Source organism: Oncorhynchus mykiss, chromosome 6 (assembly GCF_013265735.2).
Source record: "Oncorhynchus mykiss isolate Arlee chromosome 6, USDA_OmykA_1.1, whole genome shotgun sequence".
NCBI classification, from domain to species: domain Eukaryota; kingdom Metazoa; phylum Chordata; class Actinopteri; order Salmoniformes; family Salmonidae; genus Oncorhynchus; species Oncorhynchus mykiss.
In genome coordinates, this window is record NC_048570.1 from 73,844,325 (window position 1) to 73,866,755 (window position 22,431).

The 22,431-nt window shown below is 41.6% G+C and overlaps 1 protein-coding gene across 4 annotated transcripts in view; it reads left to right on the plus strand.

Moving 5' to 3' along the window:
• Positions 1 to 22,431, plus strand: part of tub (TUB bipartite transcription factor) — a 98,144-nt gene that overhangs the window by 50,690 nt on the left and 25,023 nt on the right. For 3 of the 4 annotated variants that reach the window (XM_021607604.2, XM_036980938.1, XM_021607606.2), the window contains exons 2-3: positions 13,766 to 13,817; positions 21,527 to 21,689. In XM_021607604.2, the coding sequence (XP_021463279.1) occupies positions 13,766 to 13,817; positions 21,527 to 21,689 (215 nt within the window). Of the gene's footprint in view, positions 1 to 397; positions 1,087 to 13,765; positions 13,818 to 21,526; positions 21,690 to 22,431 lie in introns of those variants that run through there. The other variant, XM_021607605.2, reaches the window with a different exon arrangement.

Consider the following 22,431-nt stretch of genomic DNA (forward strand, 5'->3'; position numbering starts at 1 on the left):
GGTTTGACAGAGAGAGCAGGCTGGTGGACCAGATTAATAGTTTATATATTCTATTTTGAAATTAAATGTTTATTAAACACATCTGATTTCCATTTTTTTCAAATACATTTTTCAGATTGCTGATTAAGCCAACATGGAATTGCATCAATAAGCAGTTTTAAGGGAAATCTATTTGATTGATTTATTGTTTAGTAGTAACCAACAGAACACACCAGGGGTGGGGGCCAGCAGAGGTGTGTGTGTGTGTGTGTGTGAGAGAGAGAGAGACTGAGGCAGTCATTATCCCAGACAGACCGTGTGTCTTTGTTCGGAGCATGTTAAATGACTACTACAACTACTCTGTACAATCATATGTTAATGACATTCACTCTCAGAGAATGAATAAATCATGTCTCAGAAAACACATCTGAGTCCATGCTTTAGCAGCTAGGTGTGTGTGTAGGGGGTGGGGGGACCGGACTGGAACACTACGGCTGAAGCATTAAAGCAGCAAGACAAAAGAGAATCTCTGGTACCTGTTTCCTCTGCCTTGCGACTTGGTGCTCGATCCCACTCTAACTGATGCTCACGGAGAGATAGTAAGAGAGAGAGCCAGAGTGCGAGGGATAGAGAGAGCGATAGAGAGGTGGAGGTGAGAAGTGAGAGAGCACTGAGAGCGGGAGTGAGAGCAGAGCAGGGTGTGAGCGAGAGAGCACGAGAACCAGAGAGAACGCGCACATGAAGGAGAGGAGACTGAGAGAAGGGGGTTGTTTTATGTGTGCTGCTCGTGTGCATGACTGAGGAGCCTTCCTGCCTGGATCGTTAGTCATCTCCAGCCCCAGAGCTGGGCTCTGTGCTCCATAGGCTGTACTGACTGAGGAACACAGGGACAGACAGACACAGGCTGGTGGACTTGAGAGGGCTGTGCAGAGGATGTGCTGGCTGCGTGGGCTCTGTCGCCGTGATCGCTGTCGCCAGACCCCTCAGCTGCCTCTGCCTCACTCGGCTGCTATTGCAGGCCCCCCCTTAGCCCAGCACTCGGAGGACATCAGCAGTCAGTGGTAGAGAGATGAGCTCCAAGCACTCTTCCGACTGGATCCCTTACAGGTACAGTACAGTCCTCTGGGTGCTAGTCAAGACTCCAAAGACCACAAGAGAAGGGAGTGTGTGGATGTTTGTGTGTACAAGTGTGAATAGCTATGCATGTTCCAGCACTATTAAGGATAGACAGAATAAAGGATAACACTTGGGTGCGTGTTTGGAAGTTTAGATTGTTGACATCGATTGACCCTTCGCTAAGACCCGCCTCAGAATTTTGGGCAAGCAATCGTAGTGCTCCAATGGATAGCAACTCTCATTGAGTTTGACACCTCAGTCAAGCTCATAGGAAAAATAGTTTTCTTTCAGATATAAATTGTTTAAATGGTTAAATAATTTAACTCTGCACCAGGGATAGTACTAGCTACTGTGATACCTGAAATGCAGAGCCTCTTGATGGAGTATTTTTCGAATCTGAAATTATTTGTTTGCTTGCTCAGCTGGTTAGTTATCCGTCTCATTGACCACAAAATAGTTAATGTGACTATTTCATCGAATGATTAAAGTTTCTAATTGCGTGATTAACTGAATCAAGCAATTATTAACTCATTAACCTGGGGCACCATGGGAAAACAACTAGTTTTTATTGAGTTTCTATTTCTCGAATTAACTCAAAGAATATCAGAATATCGATTTTACAACAGCCGCTAATTAACCAGTTACCTCTACAATCTCGTTCTGAACGTCATATAGCCTGTGAATCTGCCATTAATACAGGTAACGAGTGGAGGACAGAGCAGCCTCTTAAAGAAGAAGTTACAGGTCTGTGAGAGCCAGAAATCTTGCTTGTTTGTAGGTGACCAAATACTTATTTTCCACCATAATTTGCAAATAAATTCATAAAAAATCCTACAATGTGATTTTCTGGATTTTTAGTTGAAGTGTACCTATGATGAAAATTACAGGCCTCTCATCTTTTTAAGTGGGAGAACTTGCAGAAATGGTGGCTGACTAAATACTTTTTTGCCCCACTGAATGCACGCTCAAGTTTGCTGTTTTTTTTGTCACATTTGTTGTTTGTTTCACAAGAAAAAAGATTGTGCATCTTCAATGTGGTAGGCATGTTGTGTAAATCAAGTGATACCAACCCCCCAAAATCTATTTTATTTCCAGGTAGTAAGGCAACAAAATAGGAAAAATGCCAATGGGGTTGAATACTTTCACAAGGCACTGTATGTACATGAAGGCAGGGTAAAGTGACTAGGCATCAGGATAGATAATAAGAATACAATAAAGAACTGTGTTGCAGCAGCAAATTATGATTCTAAATGTAGAGTGTGTTTGAATCAGTGGAGGCTGCTGAGGGGGGGATGGCTCTCCTACTGTAATAGAGTGCATGGAATGGTATAAAACACATGGTTTTCCATTCACTACATTACACCCCATTCCTGCCATTATTATGAGCCATCCTTCCCTCAGCAGCCTCCACTGGTATGTACGTATGTATGTACAGGTGAAGTCAGAAGTTTACATACACCTTAGCAAAATACATTTAAACTCAGTTTTTCACAATTCCTGGCATTTAATCCAAGTAAAAATTCCCTGTCTTAGGTCACTTAGGATCACCACTTTATTTTGAGAATGTGAAATGTCAGAACAATAGTAGAGAGAAGGATTTATTTCAGCTTTTATTTCTTTCATCGCATTCCTAGTGGGTCAGCAGTTTACATACACTCAATTAGTATTTGGTAGCAATGCCTCAAACAATTTAAACGTTTTGGGTAGCCTTCCACCATAAGTTGGGTTAATTTTGGCCCATTCCTCCTGTCAGAGCTGGTGTAACTGAGTCAGGTTTGTAGGCCTCCTTGCTCGCACAAGCTTATTCAGTTCTGCCCACAAATGTTTGATTGGTTTGAGGTCGGGGCTTTGATGGCCACTCCAATACCTTGACTTTTTTGCCACAACGTTGGAAGTATGCTTGGAGTCATTTTCCATTTTGAATACCATTTATGACCAAGCTTTATCTTCCTGACTGGTGTCTTGACTTTTCCATCCTCATGATGCCATCTACTTTGTGAAGTGCACCAGTCCCTCCTGCAGCAAAGCATCCCCACAACATGATGCTGCCACCACCATGCTTCACGGTTGGGATGGTGTTCTTCGGCTTGCAAGTCTCCCCCTTTTCCTCCAAAGATAATGATGGTCATTATGGCCAAAAAGTTATATTTTTGTTTCATCAGACCAGAGGACATTTCTTCAAAAAGTACAATCTTTGTCCCCATATGCAGTTGCAAACCGTAGCCTGGCTTTTTTATGGCAGTTTTGGAGCAGTGGCTTCTTCCTTGCTGAGCGGCCTTTCAGGTTATGTCGACATAGGACTCATTTTACTGTGGATATAGATACTTTTGTACCTGTTTCCTCCAGCATCTTCAAATGCTGTTGTTCTGGGATTGATTTGAACTTTTTGCACCAAGGCACGTTCATGGCGGCTGACGGCTGCGTGGTCCCGTGGTGTTTATACTTGCGTACTATTGTTTGTACAGATGAACGTGGTACCTTCAGGCATTTGGAAATTGCTCCCAAGGATGAACCAGACTTGTGGAGGTCTACAATTTATTTTCTGAGGTCTTGGCTGATTCCTTTAGATTTTCCCATGATGTCAAGCAAAGAGGCACTGAGTTTGAAGGTATGCCTTTAAATACATCCACAGGTACACCTCCAATTGACTCAAATAATTTCAATTAGCCTATCAGAGGCCTCTAAAGCCATGACATAATTTTCTGGAATTTTCCAAGCTGTTTAAAGGCACAGTCAACTTAGTGTTTGTAAACTTCTGACTCACTGGAATTGTGAAACAGTGAATTGTAAGTGAAATAATCTGTCTGTAAACAATTGCTGGAAAATTACTTGTGTCATGCACAAAGTAGATGTCCTAACCGACTTGCTAAAACTATAGTTGGTTAACAAGAAATTTGTGGAGTGGTTAAAAAAGACAAGTTATAATGAATTTAAACAAAGTGTATGTAAACTTCTGACTGCAACTGTATTGATGTATGTATGTATGTATGTATGTATGTATGTGTGGGGGGCGCGCGCGATTTCCTTACCCAAATGTGACTACTTGGTCATTTCTAAGGTCATAAAAACCCTTATGAATATGTTTTAGTTTGTTTACCAAAGTAATTGATTACTTTCTGCAAGTTATTCACCTCTAAAACAATTAAGTTAGCGACAACACTAGATGCCCAGATCCGCTATCTAGTTCAAGAACTAGCTTGTCTAACTTCCAGAACCAAAGGAAAAGAAATGGAGAAAACATCAGTTGGACAATTAACAGCAAACGATGGTATGGTTTCAGGTACTCCTCTTCAGAATTAAAAAAATCAGACTATCTTTGGAGAAGTGAAAACCCTCAAAAGCGACATGAAGAAAGTGGAAGTTATCTGCCAGGAAAATGAAAAGAAAGTGGCTGAACTCGAGCAAAAGGTGAATGAGGCAGAGAGATACCAGCGCAGGTGGAACCTGAGGCTCCATAGAATACCAGAGCAGGCGGGTGAGGACATCAAATGCAGAGTTGTTGACATCTGTGGAGCTGTCATTCCCGAATCAAGACAAGTGACAGAGGACAACCATCATCCGGTTCACCAACAGATCTACACGGGATCATCTCTGGAGGCGAGCGAAGAATTGTGAGTTCCTCATTGAGCAAAAATTGAGGTTCACGGAGGATCTGACCTCAGTGGACAAAGTGACACGAGAGAAACTGTGGCCGATGGTGGCTGCAGCTCGAAAGGCAGAGAACGTCATTTTTTTGTTTGTGCAAGTGTGTGATCATCGAATGGAAAGAAATGCAGACAAATCTGAACATTTGAGAGAGAGCCAGAGTCTATTTCAGACAGAACTGGTAGGCCTAAAAACTGCCTACTTTCCAGGTGAAAAGCTGCCTTTTATTATAAAAAATGTACACAAACATTTGAATGAGAAAAGGCTGACTTGAGGACTGGTAAACTAAACATTAACTATGGGTGAGTAACTGCTTATTGTAAAGTCTACACAATGTCTCCCCCTTGTGGGAGTAAGAATACTTTGGTAACTTTATGACCAGTATTTGTTTGTTATTTGTTGGAGAGGTTAATAATGGGATGGAAATCCTTTTGAGTTACATATCCTTAGGAAAAGCTTATATTAGCATAACAAGGTTATTGGTTGAAGTTTGTTCAAATAATGTTAGGGGTATTCGTAATTTACTCAAATGTCTATTTTCCTGTATTGCAAACGGTTCTTTCTTCCGATTTAGCTTTTTGACAAATCAATGGGATAACAATATCTGGTTATTATATGGCAACAACCACTCTGTAGCTGTAGCAGTTTTAAGAGGTGCATCAGTAGTGCGACTCATCACTCTGGACGCTGGTTAATTTTAACAGTGAATTTCAACAGTGAAATATTTTTTATTAGGGAATATTTATGCATCCAACAACAACAAAAAACAAAAGGATATTATTTCAAGAATTTGAAGAGATTAATAATATAGGTGTATTTCAGAATATCAAAATTATCTTAGGTGGACATTTTAATTCTGTATCTAATGTGATGATTGACAGATAACAGATGCTAACAGATCCAGCATTGTTAATCCTGAGTTAAATAATCTATGTCTTGGTCTTGGATTAGTCGATATTTGGAGATCGAAATATCCTGATAAAAAGGACTTCATTTGAAGTAACAAGGACATGTCCAGACAGTCAAGAATTGGTTGATTCTGGTTGGTTTCTAATTCATTAGATAATACTGTAGTCAAGGTATCCATTGAACCATCAATTCGCACTGATCATTGTAATATTTGTGTTGTGGAGAAATGACCAGGCAGGAGACGGGAGTACAGTTAGTTTTCGTTTAGTCAAAACCCCTCGTGCTCTACAGTTCCCGGCACCCCAGTGCGCATGTGCATTTCCTATTAGGTGTAGTAACGTAACACTGCCCTAATGCATTACTGCTTAGTAACAGCACAGTAACTAATATAAACAGATGTAGATCCCAGATACTACAATCATAAAGTTATATTCTTATCTTTAAATGTTAATGGATCTGAAGTTAACCGAATCTGAGTTATTGGAAACTCAGTAGTAGACTGTTGGACGTTGATAGTTTCAAGACGGATGCCAAAGATGTTATACAAGAAAATTGGAGGAAACCCCAACTATTTAAGTCTTATGGAAAATATTGTGAATGAATGAAGTATGAAATAAAACTAACATCCAGGAAGAGAGGTAAAGAAATTGCTGAACATAAAAGGGAAGATAAACTTGTTAAGGAAATCCTTTCTCTAATCTCTATGGAGGACCTTGATGAAGAAGGAAAGGCTCCGTTATTCTCTTTACAACTAGAAATGGACTGAATGTATGAAGATAAGGCAAAAGGGGCATTTGTAAGATCAATAAGGAGATGGTTGGAGGAAGGTGAAAAAAAACACAAAATATTTTTACAATTTAGAGAGAAAAACGAATGAATTTACATCTATTCATAAACTTAATATAAACTCAGCAAAAAAATGAACATCCTCTCACTGTCAACTGTGTTTATTTTCAGCAAACTTAACATGTGTAAATATTTGTATGAACATAACAAGATTCAACAACTGAGACATAAACTGAACAAGTTCCACAGACTATTTTATTTTATTTCACCTTTATTTAACCAGGTAGGCCAGTTGGGAACAAGTTATCATTTACAACTGCGACCTGGCCAAGATGAAGAAAAGCAGTGCGACAAAAACAGCAGAGTTACACATGGGATAAACAATTGTACAGTCAATAACACAATAGAAAAATCTGTATACAGTGTGTGCAAATGAAGTCAGGAGGTAAGGCAATAAATAGGTCAACAGTGGCGAAGTAACTACAATTTAGCAATTTACACTGGAGTGATAGATGTGCAGATGAGGATGTGCAAGTAGAGATACTGGTGTGCAAAAGAGCAGAAAAACAAATATGGGGATGAGGTAGGTAGTTGGTTGGATGGACTATTTACAGATGGTCTGTGTACAGCTGCAGCGATCGGTAAGCTGCTCTGACAGCTGACGTTTAAAGTTAGTGAGGGAGATATAAGTCTCCAACTTAAGTGATTTTTGCAATTCGTTCCAGTCATTGGCAGCAGATAACTGGAAGGAAAGGCAGCCAAAGGAGGTGTTGGATTTGGGATGACCAGTGAAATATACCTGCTGGAGGGTGTGCTACGGGTGGGTGTTGCTATGGTGACCAGTGAGCTGAGATAAGGCAGAGCTTTACCTAGCAAGGACTTATAGATGACCTGGAGGCAGTGGGTTTGGCGACGAATATGTAGCGAGGACCAGCCAACGAGAGCAGGTCACAGTGGTGGGTAGTATATGGGGCTTTGGTGACAAAACGGATGGCACTGTGATAGACTACATCCAATTTGCTGAGTAGAGTGTTGGAGGCTATTTTGTAAATGACATCGCCGAAGTCGATGATCGGTATGATATTCAATTTCACGAGGGTATGTTTGGCAGCATGAGTGAAAGAGGCTTTGTTGCGAAATAGGACGCCGATTCTAGATTTAACATTGGATTGGAGATGCTTAATGTGAGTCTGGAAGGAGAATTTACAGTCTAGCCAGACACCTAGGTATTTATAGTTGTCCACATATTCTAATTCAGAACCGTCCAGAGTAGTGATGCTAGTCGGGCGGGCGGGTGCAGTGATTGGTTGAAGAGCATGCACTTTGTTTTACTAGCATTTAAAAGCAGTTGGAGGCAACGGAAGGATGTGTTGTATGGCGTTGAAGCTCGTTTAGAGGTTTGTTAAAACAGTGTCCAAAGAAGGGCCAGATGTGTACAGATTGGTGTCGTCTGTGTAGAGGTGGATCAAAGAATCACCCGCAGCAAGAACGACATCATTGATATATACAGAGAAAAGAGTCGCCCCGGGAATTGAATCCTGTGGCACCCCCAGAGACTGCCAGAGTTCTGGACAACAGGCCGTCTGATTTGACTCACTGAACTCTCTGCCGATAAGAACATGGTGATTGACAGAGTCAAAAGCCTTGACCAGGTCGATGAAGACTTCTGCACATGGCCTTTTATTGATGGCGGTTATGATATTGTTTAGGACAGGCAGGGCAGGATGGATATACGTCTGTTGCAGTTTGGGTCTAGAGTGTCTCCCCCTTTGAAGAGGGGGATGACCGCGGCCACTTTCCAATCTTTAGGAATCTCAGACGATACGAAAGAGAGGTTGAACAGACTAGTAATTCGGGTTGCAACAATAGCAGCGGATCATTTTAGGAAGAGAGGGTCCAGATTGTCTAGCCCAGCTGATTTGTAGGGATCTAGATTTTGCAGCTCTTTCAGAACATCAGCTGTCTGGATTTGGGTGAAGGAGAAGCGGGGTGGGGGTGGGCTTAGGCCAGTTGCTGCAGGGGGTGCAGATCTGTTTGCCGGGGATGGGGTAGCCAGGTGGAAAGCATGGCCAGCAGTAGAGAAAAGCTTTTTGAAATTCTCAATTGTTGTGGATTTATCAGTGGTGACAGTGTTTCTTAGTCTCAGTGCTGGAAGGAGGTGCTCTTATTTTCCATGGACTTTACAGTGCTGCAGGACATGTGACTAACAGAAATGTAATAATGTGTCCCTGAACAAAGGGGGGGGGGTCAAAATTAAAAGTAACTGTCAGTATCTGGTGTGGCCCCCAGTTGCATTAAGTACTGCAGTGCATCCCCTCCTCATGGACTGTACCAGATTTGCCAGTTCTTGCTGTGAGATGTTACCCCACTCTTCCACCAAGGTACCTGCAAGTTCCCAGACATTTCTGGGGGGAATGGCCCTAGCCCTCACCCTCCGATCCAACAGGTCCCAGACATGCTCAATGGGATTGAGATCCGGGCTCTTCGCTGGCCATGGCAGAACACTGACATTACTGTGTTGCAGGAAATTACCCACAGAACGAGCAGTATGGCTGGTGGCATTGTCATGCTGGAGGGTAATGTCAGGATGAGCCTGCAGGAAGGGTACCACATGAGGGAGGATGTCTTCCCTGTAACGCACAGCATTGAGATTGCCTGCAATGACAACAAGCTCAGTCTGATGATGCTGTGACACACCACCCCAGACCATGACGGACCCTCCACCTCCAAATCAATCCCACTCCAGAGTACAGGCCTCGGTGTAACGCTCATTCCATCGACGATAAACGCGAATCTGACCATCACCCCTGGTGAGACAAAACCGCGAGTCGTCAGTGAATAGCACTTTTTGCCAGTCCTGTCTGGTCCAGCGATGGTGGGTTTGTGCTCATAGGCGACGTTGTTGCCGGTGATGTCTGGTGAGGACCTGCCTTACATCAGGCCTACAAGCACTCAGTCCAGCCTCTCTCAGCCTATTGCGGACAGTCTGAGCACTAATTGAGGGATTGTGCATTCCTGGCATAACTCGGGCAGTTGTTGTTGCCATCCTGTACCTGTCCCGCAGGTGTGATATTCGGATGTACCGATCCTGAGCAGGTGTTGTTACATGTGGTCTGCTTCTGCGAGGACGATCAGCTGAGTTTAGTAATACACTTTTTTCTTTATTGGGGTGAAGGTGCCGCCACTGCTCATGAACTACTGGCTAAAAATATACTGGTGTACCGGAGAATCTCTTTAATTCAGAGCCATTCAGTGGCTAGCCACGTTAACATAATTTTATCAGGTTCCCATGAAGCAATTGTAATCCAGTCCACCACAACATACCAGAGTTTCCTAGTTAGTAAAGGGTAGTATTCTGTGTTTAATTTAATTGTGTATTAAAAACGCATTTTGAGATCATTGTTAGGGGATTTCAGCAGTAGTTAGAAGGGGGAATTGGGCTTCCCTGGAAAATGTTGTCTGAGGTTGCAACAGTAACCAAGGGGGGCAGGGCTTAGTGAATGGTCTGTTGTGGTCATTGGTGTGTGGTAGGATCTAATTTATGTTTCTTTGATTTTGTCATTCAACAATGATGACAGCCTCACTGTATCTTTTAGTGCTTTATAATAACTGTAGTAGTTATGACTGGTTATTCATGTGAAAATGTTTTGGACCTGTCTTTATCGTGTACCTATTGACCCACTTTTTTAAAAATATCCTTAAACTGAAGTACACATCCAATTCCAATGTTGTGTAGGTTACTGTATTATTGGTGAGTCGTAAAGTTTAACTGTAAAGCTCATATGAAAGTCTATTTGGGGAATATATGGCACCGTTTTACTGTAATCCAATTACATGGGGATTTTCTCATGCAGAATCTGGTGTAGTAGAATCCATAAAAAGCTCTGCTCTTTTCCCCCAAAGTGTATTTTCTCTACTACTACCACCTTGGGAAGCAGCAGCCATTGTTTTGCTCTGTGTGACCCCTGCATGTCTCTCCATACATTGGTAATGCATTCTGCTGATTATAGGCATTCTCAAGTCAATATGTGCCCCAAATTATTAATAATGTCAGTGTTATTTATCAGTTAGCTTATTTTTGGGTGAAATACAGACTTATGTCTGCTCTCGATCGCATTACGGCTGCTGCTGTTGCTACTGCTGTTTCCTCCAAGAGAAGCTCCATTGCCATGGTTGCACGGCTTCCTCTGCTCCTATTGGCTCCTCGTTGCTATAAGTTACGGAGCTGTCTTGCCATGAATCTCATTGAGAGATTGCGTCAGGAGAACTGGCCTCCTATAATGGAGCAATAAAGGTAGTGATAGATCTGTGTGTACGTATGTACACGTACTCATGTTGCTGCTTCTAAGAGAGCACACACACAGATACACACACCAACATTAAACACACACGCTTGAGTGTCCTGGTTTTGTATTTGGCAGGGTCTAAGGTTCCTAAACCCACTTATTAGAGGATGTATTTGTCACACCCTGACCATAGTTTACTTTGTATATTTCTATGTTTTGGTTGGTCAGGGTGTGAGCTGAATGGGCATTCTATGTTTCATTGTCTAGTTTGTCTATTTCTATGTCTGGCCTGATATGGTTCTCAATCAGAGGCAGGTGTTAGTCATTGTCTCTGATTGGGAACCATATTTAGGTAGCCTGGGTTTCACTGTGTGTTTGTGGGTGATTGTTCCTGTCTCTGTGTAGTTCACCAGATAGGGCTGTTTCGGTTTTCGTTACGTTCTTTGTTTTGTAGTGTTTGTATCGATTCGTGTTTTACGTTTGTTTATTAAACATGGATCGCAATCTACACGCCGCATTTTGGTCCGACTCTCCTTCACATACAGAACACCGTGACAGTATTCATCTGAGAGGAAGAGCAACCATAGGGATTGGTTCACTATGAGCCTACCAGGAACATTAGTTCAGAATATCTCTTATCATTTCAGTCAATCTAGGAAACTAATAAGTTCCTTTCTTTAAATAAAATCTCCTCATAGAAAATAATAATTGAACATTTAATTTAATTTGCTTTTGTATTTTAACTTTTTGCTTTTTGCTGTCTTGTTAAGCGTGTTCATCATTAAGTGCTCTATGACAAGTGACTTTGTGAAGAGAACGCATCAAAAAATATGTTTCTTAAATATTTTCTATATTAAGATGAGATTACGATGATAAGAGTGATATAGCAGTAGTCAGTGACATTAGTAATGTAGATAATAAAGGTGATATTGACGTTGTAGGCCTAGGTGTTAAAGGTAATAGACAGGATGACGTATTAGGTGACGCAGTGCCCTCTTCAATAATTGTCCTCAGGGACAAGAGCCCTTAAACAACGCACTACACTGACATGCTCAGGCACTGCCACGGATTCACATTGCTTACCTGCGGGAGGTTGACATGGAAGGGGAGCTGAGGGTTGAGAAGAGGGGAGGGGGGAACAGTGGGAGAGCGGGTGTTCCTCTCAACTTGGAGGCCTGGCCAGCCCTTCATGGATGGTTTCTCAGAGCGATAAGCAGTTCCTCCCATCAGATGGAGCCTGCCTGGTGCCTTCTATGAAAAATGTATGTATGGGGCCTGGTGGCGAGCCGGGCGAGACAAGGGGAGGTGACCCGGGACTCAGCTGCACCTCTGTGGCCTCTCATTTAATCCCATGTGAGGCAGCCCAGACTATCAGACTCACTCTGGCTCCGGCAGGTCACAGCCAAACACACACAGCACTGCCAGGGAGGGACGCAGAAGCTAACAATTACATATCTACCTTCTGTAAAAAGTGCCTAACACTTTAAAGTACACAAACTTTAAATGTGGGCCATGTACTGTATTGTGCATACTAAGAAACGTATACGCGTACTGTACACACACAGGCTACTTGAATATAGTGCTTGCACAACAATCATACATCACCAATTTCTATGGAAATGTTTGATATTTAAACCAAGGAAAAAACAGCATAAATTGCATCAAGGACTTGGCAACCGAAATTGTGGAATTGGCATGATTTCAGAGAAATGCCATTGGAAACCTGTATCATATTGAGTGTATTAGACAAAAAATATGTCCCTGTTTTATTATGTAAAACGTAATGTAAGACATTTGAGCTAATTGTTTTCTTTACGATGACAATCCTCATTGATTATTCATGTGATGCTGGTAGACAGCACAACATTCAAACTCTATTCTGTGGAGGGAACATCAAAATAGAATATCTGCTAAGACATCCCTCTGCACTGCAGGTAAAACACATAACACACTCACTAGGAACTTCACCAGCGCTGTTCCCAATAGGGAGAGCATTGATGCATCACTGTTGAGGGGTCAATGGGTACTGTTCAGACTACGTTGTTATTGACATCAATGGGCGTTGGTGGGGGCAAGAAGAGTAGAGGTGTCTAATGCACATTCTAGCTTACCACTGATGCATATCAATTAACATGTCTTCTCTATCGTAATGCGGTAGTTGACCCTCATTGTAACAGCTGTGTTTTATGTCATTATCTACCTGTCTGAAACACATTCACACACTTGATTGCTGACTGTCGCTAGTGAGTGTTTTTCTGTGTGTGTTTCAGAAAGGGAGATGTACAGTGTATGTGGCACACACGTGCCCCCCCCCCCCCCCCCCCCCCCCCCCCCCCCCCCCCCCACTCCCCCAGCTGAAGGAAGCACTGTTCCCCTGACCTTCAGCCTCTTATTGTCTTTAATTAAGAGCCCTTTCGTTTAAATGGTCTGGGCAATGCCAAGCAACACAGAGTGATTGGGCAATCAGGGAGTGTGTCATTGCTGATTTAGAGGTTGCGCGTGTTTGGGGGTGGGAGGGATGGGAAAGATGGCGACTGGCTGAGACAGAGCGTTACCATTGCCTTTATAGTCCGATCACACAGGATAAAGACGTTAGATCAAAGTCCAATTGTGATTATGATTAGACTTTTCCCTAGTACTTCATATACATGCTGTTTTGACTGATTTCTGTATGATGTCATTCTACACGTTTTGTAATGTAATCGTAAGAGTTATGTGTCGCTCCCTAGGCTACATGACATGTCACTCCCAATAACTACTACGTCTCTTCCAGTGACAGACACTGCATTTTCAAGAGATCACCTGTTGTTTTCTGCTTCACAGGAAAGCTTCATGAGAGAGATTAATGTATCACCTTTTTCCATAATTTCCAAGTGGTTCTCATAGTGTATCAAACAGGAGAGGAAACTCATGTTTTTCTTATCTGGAGTGTGTGTCTGTTCTGTAGAATGTCAAAGAAATGGAAAGAGGTTTTGTTTTAACCATCTCTTCTCTCTCTCTCTCTCTCTCTCTCTCTCTCTCTCTCTCTCTCTCGCTCTCTGCAGTACCTTGGACGATGAGGGCAGCAACCTCCGCCAACAGAAGCTAGACAGACAGGTAAGTCTCCCATGTCCCTGTACTGTACCAGAGTAGAGCAGCTCAGCCACTTATTGATATGAACCTCATCTGTTGTTCCTTGGCTGGTAGAGGAGCCCTTTAGTGTGAGGAAAAGCCAGGAAGAATACACTCTACAGCGGGGTTGCACAATAATTGCTCAATTTCTGTGAACTAGAAAGTTCACACACCTGGTTTTCATGGTAGAAAATAATTCCATCTCTCTGATTATTCCTTTCCTTCCAGTTCTCTGCTGCCAATGACTGGAACGAATTGCAAAAATCACTGAAGCTGGAGTCTTATATCTCCCTCTCTAACTTTAAGCATCAGCTGTCAGAGCAGCGTACCGATCACTGTACCTGTACAGCCAATCTGTAAATAGCACACACAACTACCTCATCCCCATATTGTTACTTATCCTCTTGCTCTTTTGCACCCCAGTATCTCTACTTACACATCATCATCTGCACATCTATCACTTCAATGTTAATGCTAAATTGTAATTATTTCGCCTCCATGTCCTATTTATTGCATTACCTCCCTACTCTTCTACATTTGCACACACAGTACATAGATTTTTCTATTGCATTATTGACTGTACATTTGTTTATGTGTAACTCTGTGTTGTTGTTTTTGTCGCACTGCTTTGCTTTATCTTGGCCAGGTCGCAGTTGTAAATGAGAACTTGTTCTCAACTGGCATACCTGGTTAAAAACAATCTATATATTTTTTAAGGCAGTGATCAAAGCCAGCTTATCTGGCTAATTGTTTTTTAAGGAGATCAGTGTTATACTTAAGCAATAAGGCCAGAGGAGGTGTGGTATACAGCTATTAGCTGTGGTATATTGGCCATATACCACAAACCCCCAAGGTGCCTTATTGCTATTATAAACTGGTTACCAACGTATTTAGAACAGTAAAAAAAAAAAAAGGAAATCATACCCGTGGTATAGGGTCTGATATACTACGGCTTTCAGCCAATCAGCATTCAGGGCTCAAACCACCCAGTTTATAATGTGTAATAATGCCCTAACAGAAGTGTATTATGCCAATCAGCCTTTGTCACTTCTGTGCTGTTTTGATGTCCCTGATACATGATAAAGATGTTTAGCAAAGTGATGTCTCAGACCTGACCAGCGTAGAAAATGGCGTCGACAGCAGTGACACACTCAAGAGACTCATTGATTAACACATTTTCATCAGCCCTGTGTAATTCCATCAAGATTCTGGGTTACATCAGCAACCTCTCCCTACATGTTACATTTATTGCATTTCCTGAAATGTAATGTAGGAACAAATTGCAGGAGATTATTTTCCAAATGATGATCTGAGGCTAATCGTAGTGGATTAAAGGGATAGACAGGGGATTAGGGTTTACGGTACTACATTAACATAAACCAAATCAGCAGAGAGACTTTCAAGCATTTAAGTTAACACTACTCCACACTGCTTACACAAATCAATCTGCAATGCTTTCTGAGGATTAAATGTCAGGAAATGGTTGGAGATGCTAATTGTTAAGTGATCTAATAAACATGGGAGTGGTTTTAATGAACATTGCAAAACTCACTCACCTATATGATGTGCAAGTGATGTCATCCTACGTAATTCTTCCAGGTCCTATCCCCTAATCCTTGAATGGGTTTGATGATTATGTCATCAAATTCGTGAAAACAGAGAGTGAAAATAACACTTTTTTTTTTGTATTCTAGAACTTTGGATTTGAAATGATACAATGACTATGAGGTTAAACTGCAGACTGTCAGCATTCATTTGAGGGTATTTTCATCCATATCGTGTGAACCGTTTATAAATTACAGCACTTTTTGTACATTATTGGGACAAATTGACTTGTGTGTTAAAGTAGTAGAACATTGAGTATTTGGTCCCATTTTCATAGCCCACAATGACTACATCAAACTTGTGACGCTACAAATTTGTTGGATGCTTTTGCTGTTTGTGTTGGTTGTGTTTCAGATTATTTTGTGCCCAATAGAAATTAATGGTAAATAATGTATTGTGTCATTTTGGAGTCACTTTTATTGTAAGTAAGAATAGAATATGGTTCGGAACACTTCTACATTCATGTGGATGCTACCATGATTATGAGTAGTCCTGAATGAATCTGAATTATGATGAGTGAGGTAATTACAGATGTGCAAATTGTGCATCTAACTTTCTCACTCATCATTATTCACGATTCATTCAGGTCTCAATACTTTGGGTCCCCTAAAATGGGGGGACTATGTACAAAAAGTTATGTCATTTCTAAATGGTTTATCCGATATGGATGCAAATACCCTCAAATTAAAGCTGACAGTCTGCACTTCAACCCCATAGTCATTGTATCATTTCAAATCCAAAGTGCTGGAGTACAGAGACAAAACAACAACAAAATTGTCACTGTACCAATGCTTTTGGAGCTCACTGTATATCAAGTTATATTTCTGTTTGTGGATTAATTTACTTCTGCGAGAGGCCTTTTATGACGTTTTTGCGCTGAAGCAAATTGTGCTACGATGTTACCCATTGAACACCGTTCAAAAACATCTTACTGTAAAACTACGCATCACTTTCATACCGTATTGTGCTTAGGGCTGGCATAATTACTGTAAATCTACGCATCACTTTCATACCGTATTGTGCTTAGGGCTGGCATAATTACTGTAAAACTACGCATTACTTTCATACCGTATTGTGCTTAGGGCTGGCGTAATTACTGTAAAACTACGCATCACTTTCATACCGTATTGTGCTTAGGGCTGGCGTAATTACTGTAAAACTACGCATCACTTTCATACCGTATTGTGCTTAGGGCTGGCATAATTACTGTAAAACTACGCATCACTTTCATACCGTATTGTGCTTAGGGCTGGCATAATTACTGTAAAACTACGCATCACTTTCATACCGTATTGTGCTTAGGGCTGGCGTAATTACTGTAAAACTACGCATCACTTTCATACCGTATTGTGCTTAGGGCTGGCGTAATTACTGTAAAACTGTGTGACTGACAGTTATGGATGAAGGCCATCATGAAAATAAAATAACATTCAAACCCGTCAAAAAATGGTATTCTATTTTTTGGGGTGGAATGAACAGCTGACTGAAGATGGGACGGCAGGGCATTTGTAGCTTTGTAAGAACCATCCTGATCACTGCAGCGCTGCAGTGGCCTGCTGGTATTCACTCAGGGAGTTCCCGTTGGGTTCACACAGTGTGATTTTAGTGACAGAGGAGATGAGGCAGTATTATAGTCTGTACCAGGGGTCTGGTGTGCTGCAGACGGTTCTGTTTGTCTGTGTATCTCTGTAGATTTTCTGCAGAATTGACCAGGTCCCTCTTGCAAAACCATTTGTCATGTTCAGTAATGGGACATACTGGTCAAATAGATTTTGGTTGCATTGGTTTGAGCCTTGAGTTTGAGGTTTTGGTTATGTGGTTGTCTTTACTGTGAGTCTATTATCCATTCAATTCCCATGGCTTGGTCACTCAATAGCTGAGGACAGAATTACCATTAATGCTCAGCTGCTTTGCATACGAAGACGGAAGGATCTGAGGCTGATGGGATTCCCGCATAACACAATAATTTGGATATCCATTCTAGCTTCTCCCTCATGTGGGTGCTAGCAAGTGTGCTAGGTATCAACAGCCAATCCAGTAGGGGCTGGAAGCTATAGTGAGCTTTAATTGGTTCATAGTGTCGCGATATCACAGAGTATTTGTATAAAGTTCAGCTTTCCCCAACTTTGGTGACGCCCTGTTCATGCTCCCTTGCCCATGCTCGCATCGCCCAACGTTCCCCTCGTCCACTTCACTTCCCTCCATTGAAAAGGAATGGGGCACTGTTGTGTCGTTGGCCCTAATGTGTTATTTGGAAATGCATTGTAAGGTTGTTCAGCATGACATGTACAGTATGACCTCCATCATGCGTTCTTGCTATAGAACTTAAGGAGCCTGTGATTGCATCAATTTGGCAAAGACTGAAAGAAAGCTCAAACCAACTGTCCATCTGCTGTAACCACACCACTTTAGCATTTTATTCTCAGAGAAGATCTGTTTTAGAGGAATTGTTTGTTAAATAACATAATGTTAAATGTACTGCTTTTCCACAAAAGACCGAGGAACATATCAAATCAAAGATACTCTATGCAAAAGAAAGATAGACACTTGCTCTTTTTTTCTTCACCTAGTGTGGTATCCCTGCTGAACAAGCCATTATTTGAATATCAAAGTGGGTATGGATATTCATACTGCATTACTGAGACCGGTACCCAAGTAACAGTGTTCCTTAAGCAGGATTCACATCCAGCTTCAATCCTGAAAAGTCTGTTCCTCGAAATGTCAAGAGTTACTGTAGCAAGTTGCATAACCAGTCCTGATGCTGTAGCGATTTTGTTTTAGGTCCAAAAGGTGGCACATGTTGGTTATTCACCTCACATGCTTTTCAAATTGTGAATTTCTTGGTAACCTCCTGGCTGTACATGCACTATCAGGCATTGTGCATGAGAGAAGGACAACATCTTGTTAGTGGAGAGAGAGGAGGCAGAGTAGGGAGAGGAGATAACTTATTAGTTGGTTATTTCACTGTACAGTGACTGGTGATGTTTTGGACAGCCATAGAGCTCCTCCATGGTTCCTCCTGGTTAACTTAGTTCAGGCATCCTCCTCCTCCACACTCACTGCTAGAGTGTGCTGAGACGTTGTGTTCTGGTCATGGCTGAAGTGATGGGCTAAATGACACAATGCCAATTCTCCACCCTTTTCCCAAAGTGTGCACTTGCACACTTCCTGTCATGGAAACTCCTTCTAGCCAATCCAGCCAATTTCGATTCATTACAGAAAGTGTGCAAGTGCACACTTAGGGAAAGGGGTGGACAACTGGGACACAGACATGGGTTTAGATTAAGGGCACTCTGTACTGGTACAGGAGAGAATGATACAGCAGAGTACAGTCTAGTGGTGTTCCTGCTTCATCAGGGATTCTCTCAATATTTGATGAGCTTCCAGCCTTGGGATCTCCCTCTGTTTGTAAACTTACATAATCTCAGATGACTGCTGACTGCAGCAGGATGGAAGGGATACCCAAGCTGTAGTAATATTTAATGTAGATTTCCACATTGCCAGAGAGTGGGGATAGAGCTGAGGAGAAACGAATTGGGGCAGTGGTCCTGAAACATTAATTACAGAAGCAGAAGACGTTGCATTTTTCTGGCTCTAAGGAGGTGTTTCTGAGACGGTGCTAAGTGGAGGTTTGAAGCAACTCTTCTTGCTCTAGCGTTCTATATTTTTGAACTGACGGTGTGGAGCTCTAACACTCTGTGCCCTCAGGAGAGCTGAATTTTACAGGAAATTAAAAAGTTTGTGACTGCTCAAAACTAGGATTATGACGTAAATTTAATTGGCTCTTGTGGGAAAAGAAAACTAATTATTTAGTGTGAAAGTAGGATAATGAATCTGTGCAATGACACAGATTCTATTGAGCTACCGGATAAGGATAATATGAATTTTTGGTTTGTATGTGTCAGTGTGTGAATGATGTTAGAGAGTTCATATACTGGTCACTTCTGCAGCTGATGGTTCAGGCTTATCTTTGGTCAGTTGTGTGATTTAAAGGCCTTCCCACACTGGACATAGGAGTCAGTCTTTTACAAATATCACATGTCACACTGTGCGACGTTACCAAATAAAAATCTTGATATCCACCAGTGGTGTAAAGTACTTCAGTAAAAATACTTTAAAGTACTACTTAAGTTGTTTTTTTAGGTATCTGTACTTTACTGTTTATATTTTTGACAACTTTTACTCCACTACATTCCTAAAGAAAATAATGTACTTTTTACTCCATACATTTTCCCTGACACCCAAAAGTACTGGTTGCATTTTGAATGCTTAGCAGGACAGGAACATGGTCCCACTAACACACTTATCAAGAGAACATCCCTACCGCCTCTGATCTGGCGGACTCACTAAACACAAATGCTTCATTTGTAAATTATGTCTGAGTGTTGTTGTGCCCCTGGCTATACAGTGGGGCAAAAAAGTATTTAGTCAGCCACCTATTGTGCAAGTTCTCCGACTTAAAAAGATGAGAGAGGCCTGTAATTTTCATCATAGGTACACTTCAACTATGACAGACAAAATGAGAAAAAAATCCAGAAAATCACATTGTAGGATTTTTAATGAATTTATTTGCAAATTATGGTGGAAAATAAGTATTTTAATAAGCCCCACTGTATGTGAATTCAAAATACAAGAAAATCATGCCATCTGGTTTGCTTAATATAAGGAATTTTAAATTATTTATACTTTTACTTTTGATACTTAAGTGTATTTTAGCAATTCCATTTACTTTTGATACTTAAGTATATTTAGAACCAAATACTTTTAGACTTTTACTCAAGTAGTATTTTACTGGGTGAATAACTTAATAGACAATTACTCAAGTTATCTTTACTTTTACTCAAGTAGGACAATTGGGCATTTTTCCACCACTGACTTCCACCTGGCCAGATTGTATGATTTACTTCGGTTTTGTTTTCACATTCTATGATTGGCTTGCGATGCTATGTCAGCTATGTCAACTGCAGTGGTGTATTGGATGTGCGCATGTTTCACCACCAGCGCAAGCTTCCCTCTATGCAATGCGTAATGAGTAAAATGAGTTCGAAAAAACTATTTATAAGATGCATAATTTCAGTTTCACATACGAACTTTATATGTCCGAATTCAGAATCAAATAGGCTTCCCAAAAATAACATGGTCGCTGTGGTAGAACGTTTATTTTGATTGGTGATTTTGTGTGTTTGTCAAAATCCCATCAGATAAACAAGATTATTAGGGAAATAATGTATTCTTGCAAAGCATGTAAACATTTAAATAGAACTGTTATAAGACACGTCTGTCAACTAGTCTGGTTCGGGAAATGGTAAAACAAAAAAAAAATGAAGGCAATCACCCACCTACAGGTGAACGAATTGAGGCAGACACAGTCAGACAGAGGTCAAACTCATGTCACAATGATCTTGTCCTTGATAGGGTGTTCTGTAGCTCATTGTATGAAGACAAGCAGAAATGTAATTTATGTTGGACTGTGGCATGATTGCAGGCTGGGCAGGTGCACATGTTTTTCCAGTAATCAATCTTTAATCTACTGTAGCTCAGGTGATGGGCCAGAGCGCACAGACATATTTGTTCTCTCAAGGACACAGTCTTGTGTCTTGTTACAGTGAGGGTGCACTGTACATGTGAGACAGCGTTTGTGTGTGTGTTTGTGTGTGGATGAGTTTAACTACACTTGTAGGGACCAGAAGTCCCCACAAGAATAGTAAACAAACAACAATTTGACCATCTGGGGACAAGGTCAAATTCTATTTCTAGGGGATTTAGGGTTAGGAGCTAGGGGTAGGTTTTAGGGTGAAGGTTGGGTTTTGGGGTTAAGGTTAGGGGTTAGGGAAAAATTGATTTTGAATGGGATGGAATTTTGTGTCCCCACAAGGTTAGTTGAAAAAGAGTGTGTGTGTGTGAAGGTAAAACATTAGCGTTATAAAATATATATCCATGTTAATGTATTATATATGACACAATATTAGAAGGTATGTTTGTGCATAATACCAAAATAATTGAACACCATTGAAGTGTGTGTGTGTGTGTGTGTGTGTGTGTGTGTGTGTGTGTGTGTGTGTGTGTGTGTGTGTGTGTGTGTGTTTCAGCGAGCTCTCCTAGAGCAGAAGCAGAAGAAGAAGAGACAGGAGCCTCTGATGGTGCAGTCCAACGTGGACGGGCGGTCTCGCGCCCGCAGGACCAAGCAGTGTGAGGAGCAGGCTCCCCTGGTAGAGTCTTACCTCAGCAGCAACAGGAGCACCATCTACCACGGTAAGAGAGCCAGCCAGGATCCTTTCACCACCAGGACCCTATTACCAGGGTAATGTCTCAAATGGCACCCTATTCCCTATATAGTGCACTACCTTTGGCTAGGCTCTGTACTACTACTATATATGCTCTGTCCAAAAATAGTGCACTTTATAGGGAATAGGATGCCATTTTGGATACCCAGGACCCTATCAACAGCTGTTTACCATAGGAACCCGCTTCCTCTCATCTCTGAGGAAGCTGCTCCAGTGGTGCCGGGCAATTACAGAGATGTCCAGTAACGCTCCGGCATGGGGCCCTTTCAAGGGCTATTCACAGCCATGACCGGGTGGTATTGATCCAGGTTACTCACATAGAGTGCTTGTGAAAGATGGCTGATTGAATTATTGTATCCATGTTCTTGTCCTTATGCGCCGCTCACTGTTTGATCAAGTTCATCTATTGATTCTTAGCTCCTGGGCCAAAGGAAAACTTTTCTACTGTAGTGACTTTTTTAACTTTCTGCTCTGCATAGGTACAATACTGAGATATCTATCAATACCAGTCAAGGTTGGCAAAAGAAACATGTAATACTTTCTTCATTAAATAACTTTGTGTCTTTGTGTGAGAGAGACTGCAGGATTTACCAGTACATGCCTTTCAACTATAAAACTCTAGTGGTCAGAGCTCTGCAGTAGTCCTTCCAGATAGAGCAGAGATGGTGTTAGTGCTGTGGAGATTGGGCCACTGATCTCCACAGACGGAC